A 9,694-nucleotide genomic window follows, 5' to 3' on the forward strand; every position below is an offset into this window, starting at 1 on the left:
AGGTGCAAAAGTTGCTAAGTTCCAGTGTCTGAAAGAGGGGCTGCCTTCTATCCTCTGCCCAAATGCAACCTCTCTGGGCCTTGGTGCACACATCTGCAAAATGGGCCTGACTTAGCCATCTCCCCAGGTTGTGGGAGCAACAACCACATATGCCCAGACACAGCCTATCCTCTTTCTCCCAGTGAGAAGAGTACATTTTAAAATGGGTTTCAGACACTTTGAACTGATGAACTTTTAGGGAAATGGATGAAATAGACAAATATTGATTAATTTAATTACACACACAAATATACACACACACATATATATACATATATCCATATGTATATATGGTGACACTCTAGTCCCTTTGGATTTAATGGTCTTCACTCCAGTCATGCAAAACCCGATACAGTTCCTTCCCATCCTTCAAGGGCTCCTGGGACACAGGCCCCTCCTTTGGAAGCCACACAGAGTGGTCATTAGAAGATCAGGTGGCCCACATGTAATGCCAGCACTGCACCTACTGTGATCCCTTGGCCAGGTTAGCTTACCTCTCTGTGCCTCAGTTTACCCATCTTTAAAATGGCACAGATCCTACGTTCTTGGATAGTTAAAGGAACTGTGTGCATGCATGTGTGCATGTGTGTGTGTGTGTGTGCAAACTCATTCAGTCTTCACAACCCTACAAGGTAGACACTCCTATTGCCCCCATTTCACAAATGGGAAGAGACACAGAGATTGAGTAATCTGCCCAGGGACGTGAACCCCAGCATTCTGACCTCAGAGTCTACGAGCTTAGCTGCCAAGAAGGGCTGGGGATATAACAGGTGTTCTGCTTGATAGTCAAGCTAGAGGTCCTCATGGTGGGGGTAGGAAGTCAGGGAGGCTTTGTCCCAAACCTGGCAGGTAGTGTTTGAGAACCCCATGCATCCAGACCCTATGAGGACCCAGAACTGCATTCTTTCCCTAGAAGGATAAAGGTGTCAACCAACTGAGGCGAGAAAAAGCAGGTAGGTGGGGTGAGGTGGGGGAGTGTGTCGGGAGGTAGGTTTCAGATGTGCCAAATATGGTAGGAAATCTTAGGGAAGCAAAGATTTTGAGGTGGGGTGAGCCAAGGAATTCCTTCCAGAGACGTTGAGTTTTATGTGCAGAATCAACCATATAGTGGATGCTCAGCTCTGAAAAGCGGGAGAAAGCTCTGGACTGGGGAAGGGAAACTGGACATCAGTGCTCTATGGACAGTCACTGATGCAGGGGTGAGGGGAGTGGGGAGGCCCTCCTAGAACATCTCACAGACCTCTCTTTCTTTCTCATGCCCCTCAGAAGAGCTTAAGGACCTGCCCAGAACACACCTGCCCGTGAGTGCTGGGATCATGGCTGCCCTTATAATTGGGTCCCTTGCTGCCGGGTCCCTCTTCGTCAGGTGCATTGCCCATCTCCTGTTAACAAGAGGCTGGAAGGGCCAGAGCCACAGGTACAGGGGCCCCAGGTCTCTCTCTCCTTCCCTCTGTCTTCTTCCCCACTCCTTGATTGATTGATTCTTCCCTGAGTCACGTCCTCTGACTCATACACAATCTCATCAAATCTTGGAACTCTTGAGGTGAAAGGGGCCTTTCTATCCTGTATGAGACAGAATTCAAGGGACAGACATCCTAACTTTGAATGGCCTTAAAAAAATTAGAAAGTTTTTTTGGTCTTTCATGAGCTTCAGATATGGCTGGATCCGGGGACTTGATTTTGTCAAGAGACTCCCCCATACACCTCTCAACTCTGCTTTTTTCTGTGGTGGCTTCATTCTCAGACAGAACCTGCCCTTGTGGTGTGATAAGATAGCTCCCAGGGGCTCCAGGCTTATATCCCACCAGTTCAGCCGTCACAGAGAGAAGACTGCATGGGACTCCTGATGCCTCCAACAAAAGCCCCAGAGCTGCTTCTCACTGGCTTAACTCAAATCACATGTCCTCATGTGGACCAATCACTGTGGCCAGGTGCTGGAATACCCTGATTGGCCAAACCTGGGCAATTTGCATAGCTCTGGAGTCAGAGAACAACCCAGCTCCACATGACTAAATGGATTCATAGGGGGGAGGGGCTTCCCACACACACACTCAAAAAGACGCTAGTGCCAAAGAAGCAGAGTGGATGGTGGGCTGGCAAAGGCATCAGATGGTGCCTACTTCTGTATGGGGGAGAGAGTCAAGGGCCTATTTTTCCAGGAAACAGTCTATTCATGAAAAATTCCTTCCTCGTGAGATCAGCCTGTTCAGAACTTTGTCTCCTGACTTGGGTTCTGAACCGCTTGGAAATGTGTAGTTTTTCTGCTCTCCCTAATCCCCAGGAAATGAAGGCAGCCACCTTTTCTCCCCCACCTCCTCCTTCACTTTTGCAACTTTTCTATAAGTTTGAAATATTTCCAAAGAGAAATCCCTCTTCCTATTCTCTCCCTTAGGTGCTGTGATCTCCAGATCTCCATCCTTCCACTTACTTGTCTTTCTCCCAACACACTCCCATTTAGGAGTGGCAAACAGCTTTCACCTCCTTCTGGGTGCCATAGAGAGCTTGGTGGAAAGGGGTTGGAGGTGGTGTCTCAGGGCAGTGGGAACAGATGCTGTGATTGATTTATCATGTCTGCCACAGGAGTTGGAGGTGGTGTCTGAGTGTATAGGAACAGATGTTGTGATTGATTAATCATGTCTGCCACAGTTGTAACATGGCTATTGGAGGCACCTAAGCTATCCTGCTAACCACCCCCACTCCTTCTTAGCTCACTGGTGGTATGAAAAGAGGTGATACTGGTCCATAACCCTCCGGTTAGCCTAAAACCAGGTGTAGCCTGAAACCAGCCCCCAAACACAGAGAGGAGGGAGAGACCAAGGAAAGAGGCAGGCCCCTCCAGGTTGGCAGTTGGCCCTTTCAATAAACAAAAGGAACTTAAGCAGGAAGCTTGTCTCAGGCAGCAGCAAGATGAATGGATCCCCCCACACTCACCCTCCAAATCTTACAGATTTATAAAGAGGCCCCAAATGGGCTCAGCCAGACACACCACGCAGGTGTTCTCAGCATTATACACCATCTCAAGGACGCGTCCTTGGAGCAGCCTCTGGGAGCAGGAAAGGCAGGTAGCACCTACATTGCAAGGACACGGGAGGGGAGTGAGAAGACTCCAAGTGCCCGTGTCCGGTTCACGGCTCAGTTGGTGGTCACATCTTTTTCCTGCCATTCCCCAGCAAGCGATTTGGCCCTCAGTGGGTGGTTTGCCATCGTCTCTAGAGACAACTAAGGCTTAGAGACATGAAGTCATTTGCCAAATGGCATAGAACTGGCCTGTGAGTGGCAGCAGGTCCCCGAGATGGGAACCCACACCTGAGTGACCGGTAAGCTCTAGAACCAAAACTGGAGTCCACATGTCCAGACCCTCTGACTGGCTTTCCTTCTGCTACTGCCAGCGATTCTCAGAGAATCTCACAGATCCTCAAAGAACTGCCCTGAAAAGGGCAACTTGACATGGCATTCTGAGCTATAGTGTTAAAAAAAAATGCAAAATGAAAATAGTTCAATACCTGGAAGTGTTTACAAGTGAAGGGCCATGATGCATGACCCTTATCCTCAGATGGTTCAGGAAAACAAAATATGCACAGGAGACACAGAAGGAGAGAGAAAGCAGATGCTGAAGCAAAAGGAATAAAAACAATAGGCTGATGTGAGTAAAAATTACACAGATGTTCTTTGTACCATTTTTGCAACTTTTCTATAAATCTGAAATATTTCCACAGAGAAATTCCTTTTCCTGTTCTCTTTGTAGCATTCTGACTGTGGCAAGAGAATATCTCAATCTGGTTCTAGTCAGCTTTAACGCCCTTCTAACACTTGCAAGCTTTTCCCAAGAGAAAACCAAGAACCCTATCAAACCACAGATTTAACCCATTGTTTGGCTTTTCTTCATTTCCCCCATCACTTTCTACTTATGTCTGGTTTCATTATAATATGGCAGTTTCTGACTGTCTCCCATTTCTGCTCTTGCCCACACAGTCTGTTTCCCACTCAGCAGCCAGAAATATCCTGTGAAAATCAGTCAGCTTGAGTCCCTCAGAGTCGAGGCCAAAGTCCTCACTATGGACACAAGACCTAGCTTGACCTGCTGCCCACCCCCCCCCGGCCTCACCCTTCCCCCCTTCCTCCCCCACACTCTCTGCCTCAGCCATATTCGTCTCTTTGCTGTTCCTGCTCCTGCCCCAGGGCCTTTGCACAGGCTGTTAGAGCTCTTTCCCCATGATTTCTGCAAAGCTGGTCCACATGCCTACATCACACCTTTGTTCAAATGTCGCCGTCTCCATGAGCCCCCCACCAATACCATTCTACTCGAAACTGCACACACACACACACACACACACACACACACACATACACACCTCCACCCTCTGCCTCTTTCCATCTTCATTTTCTTTAGTATGTTTCATTCCCTGAGATTCTACTGCCAGTCATTTTTTTGGACTTCTCTCTCTCTGTCTCTCTCCTAGAGACCCCCACTCTAGGGGGCCAGGGGTCTTTGTCTGTCTTGTTCCCCGCTGTGTCCCCAGTGGCTTCAGAAGGACCCAGTGGCCCTCGTTCTGTAAATATGTGTTTAGTGAATTAATGAATTAATGAATTTGCTGCAGGGATGCCAAGTGTACTTTTTAAATAAAAGTATTCAGTTGAGCTGATTCAAAGAGAAATATCAAGGAAATTGTGAAACAGGTGGGAGGAGCATAATCATTTAGAAGGTCTGCCTAAATTGTGACATTAGGGAAACATTACTCATTGGCATACGGTGGTGGCTGGGGAAACTAAGGAAGGGCTCAGTGGCTGGAGATTATGAGAAAAGAGGTGGGGATAAGGGAGACCTTGTCCTGGCTCATGCTGAAGCAGAGATCATCTCTCTCTCTCTCTGATGAACTGATGGGCTTTCCAGGTTCTCCGAGTTTCTCTCCATCCACCTGAGCAGCTTACTACCCTAATACTGTTCTCTCCATATGTCCTCAGGATGACACCCACAGAGAAGCCGGAGGCCCACCCCAGTCACAATGCTGGTAAGCCAGAGGTCCTGGTGGGTGGCTTACCTTCCTCTTCTCCCCATCAGCCACACACACCTCAACCCCCCCAATCACTCATCCCACCCAGACTTCTCTGGAGCCCCCCAGACTCAGCCCACAGATTCCGAGTACATCGACACTCACCCCAAATCTGCTTTTCCTCCTCTTCTCAGTGGCTGGCATATCCAGTCCCGGTGGTTCATTTATTCCCAGGTTCCCACACCCAGCTCCTTGTTGGGCTCCCGGCCCCCAGGCTGGCCTCCACCCCATGGTGGGTGGGAAGGACCCCATCCCCGGGCAGAGTGCTTCCAAAACTGTCACCCTGTCTCTCCTCTGCTCAGAGGCCCTCTGTAGCTCTCCAGGGTCCTTAGGATAAAGTCAGCTTCCTTTACATGGCTCTCTAGACCCACCTAAACTGGTCTCCACCGTCTTTCCTGGCTTCATCTCCCACATGTAACATTCCCACCCTCAGAAACAAAACAATATAAAATAAAATATATGTATAATCCAGACAGACCAAATATATCACAGCTCCTCAAACATGGCAGGCTATCCCCACCAGCCACTCCCTCCTGCTTTTGCATAGTTCTCAGTTCTCTTCCCAGTCTCAGATGTCCCCTCTCCAGGAAGCCCTCCCCGGCTCCCCTCCAGGAGCTCTCTGAGCTCCGCCACTCAGCCCTACCCACTCTGGGGACAGATCAGTCTCCCCTACTGGATGCGAGCCTTGGAGGGGAGGGCCAGCACTGCCTCAGTCTCTGCTGTGTCCCCAGCACGGGGCTGGGGAAGGAAAGGGATTTGTACCAATGTTAGATGAATAAATGACAGCAGCCACTGACAGCAGCCAGCATGGGCCTGCGGGCTGTGTGTCAGCCAGCTCCTCCCTTGTCCTCTGCTTCAGGAGACCAGAACATCTACGAAGTGATGCCATCTCCAACCTTCCTGGTGTCTCCCCCCAGTGACACAGGGTCCACGAACACCTCCATGGTGAGTCCCACCCCCTGTGGTGCCTGTCACCTTGTCCCACACTGTAGGAACACAACTCACCCTGGGATGCTCCCTATTTTAAAACCACCGGGAAAAGAGACTGGAAGGACACAACATAAGGAGCATTAGTCTCTGGGGCATGGAGGTTGTGGGGGGGGGGCAAGCACAGGGGTGCTTTCTTTTCCCTCTTCCCTTTGTCTGTAGTTTCCACACTGAGCAGATACTCCCTTTATAATCAGGTGGGAAGGGATGATAAGAAGAAGAACTTAAATGAGCAAGAGGAGAAATTTCAAAAGCTGAGATGAAAAGCTTAGAATCACAGGCATGTGTGGGAGGCTAAGCGCATTATGGGGGTCATTGTCAGAACACCGCCCACACCACCCGTGGAGTCAGGAAGGGGCAATGGGGACTTGGAAGCCAGGTCTGTCCTCACAGCAAAGGTCAAAGGTGGGAGCGTGTCAGGGTGCTGGGGGCCTGGCTTACCCGTGTTCTTCCCTTGTAGCCCCTGCCCCAGCAGCAGCCAGATCCAGAGAACCGCCCCTACCAGGTGTGGAGCTGGGACGTGAGAGAGATCCTGACCAGGGGCAGGTTGGGGCGGGAAAGGGACAGGGCTGTCCTCACTGACTGTCCACCACTGACCATCTCAGGGTCTGTAGCTCCCCCGGGAAGCACAGCACAGTTTCTCCCCTCCGGGATTGTAACTTCCTCCTTCTTAGAAGGATTTGAAGGCTGCAGGTCCCAGCCCCTCTCTGTAATCTGCCTGTGGATCTCTGTGTCCATGTGTCTGTATACATTTCTCCTCATTTCTCTACACCTCTTAGGGTGCCTCCTGCTGTCATTCTTTGGTTCCCTACATCCTTTTTTCTTTCTCTCTCTATCTATCTCTTTACCCATCTTTGTTTCTTGATGTCTCTGTCCTTCTCTCCCTCTCTGTGCTCCTGTCCCTCCTGTCTCCCCATCCCTGTTGCTCTGTGTCCACCCCTTTCTCTGGCCCTCCTGGTGGCTGGTATCTCCCGCCTCTGCGTGCCTCTCTCCTTCCACCATTCTCTCCAGGTGTGTTCTCCCCCTACCCCATCCACAATCCTTCTCTTCCCCTTCCCCCCCAGGACCTGCTGAACCCCGACCCTGCCCCTTACTGCCAGCTCATGCCAACCCCCTGAAGAGGTCCCAGGCCCTTGGAAGAGCAAAAGACTCAGCCCTCCCCTGGGGGCCTGGTGCACCCAGAGAAGCCACACCAGAGACCCCACAGGACCAGCATGGCGGGGGGCCAATAAGGTGGCCTTAAATGAAGACTCAGCACAACACTGGGCTGGGGCCAAGAGATTGTGATGGGCCCAGCACCTCTCTGACCCTCTGAGTATATAATCCACCCTCAAGTCTGGTCTGTCCAGCAAGCTGGCCTGGGCCTCGAGCCTAGGAAAGGCAGGCTCTTGCCTTCTCCTAACCCAAAGTACCCCCAGACACGCACTAGATATTTGGGTGTGAGGAAAGGCCTGCTTCAAGCCATACTCACAGGCTCCTACTCGCTGGACTTCTAATTGTCAGCCCACAATGCCCCACCCCTGTTCCCTGTTTTTCCTTGGAGCCCTTCCCCTAGGGACAAGGCAGCTCCCTACCACACAGGCCCCAAAGGATAAGGTGCATGACATGGGAGGCCCCAGACGACAGTCCTGGCCAGTGAGCACAGCTGTCAGACCCCTTCCCTGCTCAAGATTCAGTCTCTCAGAACCTGTGACCAATTTCTGCCTGTTGCTCCTGATCCAGAATCGTACCAAGGCCCTCAGTGCAGCAGATCCCTTTCCTACCCCCACCCAACCTCCACCCAGTCCCAAATGTGGGCCCAATCTGTCACCCTTAATTTATTCATTCATTCAGCAATAAATAAGCCATGTGCTATGCATGGTTCTGGATCCTGCAGCTTTGGGAGGAAACAAAACAGACTGAGGCGGAGGCGAGAGTCAGCAATCAGAGTAACTAACATACGTGGTGTGCTGGATGGTGATAAGAGGGGGAGGGGAATGAAGAGAGAAGGGGATTGGGAGCACGGATGGACTGTGATTTTAAATAGGAAGGGCAGAGAAGGCCTCGCAGAGAAGGTGACCATGAGCAAAGACCTAAAGGAGGAGAAAGAGGAAGCCATGTAGGGATCTGAAGGGAGAGCATTCCAGGCAGCGGATACAGCAAGTGCAAAGGCCCTGGTGAGGGGGGAGTCAAGGAGCAGCAAAGAGGCCAGGGTGGTGGGAGCAGAGGAAGGAAGGAGGAAAGGGTGGGAGGCGAGGTCAGGGAGATGAGGAGCAGCTGACAGGGCAGGGGATAAAAATCCCCCCACATAAGGTAGAGCAGACAGTCACTTTTGCTCTGGGAGCTGAAAAACAAGACTATGCCAGGCTGAATATGGTTGCCTCTGTGCTAATGTTCTGTGAATGTTACCTTAGGCGGCCAAAGGGACTAGGCAGGCGTGATTGGGTGAAGGATCTTGAGATGGGGAGATTACACTGGATTCTCAAGATGGAGGAAGGGCCCCAAAGCCAAGACCACACAGAGTCAGAGCCATGTGATGGGAGAAAGATTTCATCGGCTCTTGCTGGTGTTGAAGACAGAAAGAGGCCACAGCAAAGCCAAAAGCTGGAAAGGGCAAGAACACAGATTCTCCCCTAGAACCTCCAGAAAGCAATCCCCGCTCCCCGCCAACACTTTGGGTTTGGCCCAGTGAGACCCATTTCAGACTCCTGACCTCCCGAACTGTAAGCGAATAAATTCCTATTGTCTTAAGTCACTACACACTTGTAGCAAATGGTTACAGCAGCCACCGGAAATTAATATAGAGGATGAGGAAAAATTCACAGGAAGTTGCATCTCCTGCTGACTTGACACGCAAATACTCCCTGTAAGGATTTCTCCATCCTGAGACCTCTCCGGACACCCTGATCTCTTGGGCCCCTGATCTGCTGCGTCTGAGAAGGTCAGCCAGGTCAAGTCATGGTCAGTGTCAGTCCCAGCACAGGCTGCCTGGGCACAGAGTATGGGGGGATCCTGTGCCTGCTTACCTCTCCTCTTGTCCAGCAACCCCTCATCAAACCCCAGTATCTGTTCTCTCTTTTTCCTCAGTAATAGGGTTTTGAACCAAGTGTATGACAACTGAGCATAAAAACTACATTTCCCAGATTACCCTGCAGCTCAATGTAGCCATGTGACTAACTCCCAGCCAATGGGATGCGAGCAGAAGTGATGGCCGTGCTCAGTCCTCAAGTCCACGGTTAAAGGGAAAGCATTCCCCCTTCCCAGAGCTTAAAGATGTGGTGGTGAGAGCCATCTGGAATCGCATGGACAGGGGCGCATAGATCCGGGTTAGAGAGAGCTGGGGCAAGAACAGCAACCAGGACAGAGCCACCATGACAGGTTAGATAAGTTACCTGAGAAAGAAAGACTCCTCTCTCATTCAAGTTACTAAATTACTTTGGGATTCTTTGCAACCACCTCCTTCTAAATCTTGATTCATACAACCCCCACCTTCAAGACCACGGTATTTTTTCAAGAGTAAACTCTCTTTTTCAAGAGTAAACTGATTGCTCACTTAGTATCAACCCTGACGTGGGCTGGATTGCATCCCCCGAAAATGTGTCTGTTGAAGCCATAGCCCTTACTGTTAATATATTTGG

General features: G+C 50.6%; 1 protein-coding gene across 1 annotated transcript; it reads left to right on the forward strand.

Moving 5' to 3' along the window:
* The first annotated feature begins 842 nt into the window (after positions 1-842).
* CEACAM19 (CEA cell adhesion molecule 19) lies at positions 843-7,195 on the forward strand. Its single transcript, XM_032839025.1, has 6 exons — positions 843-888; positions 1,306-1,456; positions 5,002-5,048; positions 5,950-6,068; positions 6,553-6,582; positions 7,142-7,195. The coding sequence occupies exons 1-6, from the start codon at positions 843-845 to the stop codon at positions 7,193-7,195; spliced, it is 447 nt and encodes a 148-aa protein (XP_032694916.1).
* Positions 7,196-9,694: the final 2,499 nt, after the last annotated feature.

The sequence above is a fragment of the Lontra canadensis genome, unplaced genomic scaffold, assembly GCF_010015895.1.
Source record: "Lontra canadensis isolate GAN:19392208 unplaced genomic scaffold, GSC_riverotter_1.0 scaffold107, whole genome shotgun sequence".
NCBI classification, from domain to species: domain Eukaryota; kingdom Metazoa; phylum Chordata; class Mammalia; order Carnivora; family Mustelidae; genus Lontra; species Lontra canadensis.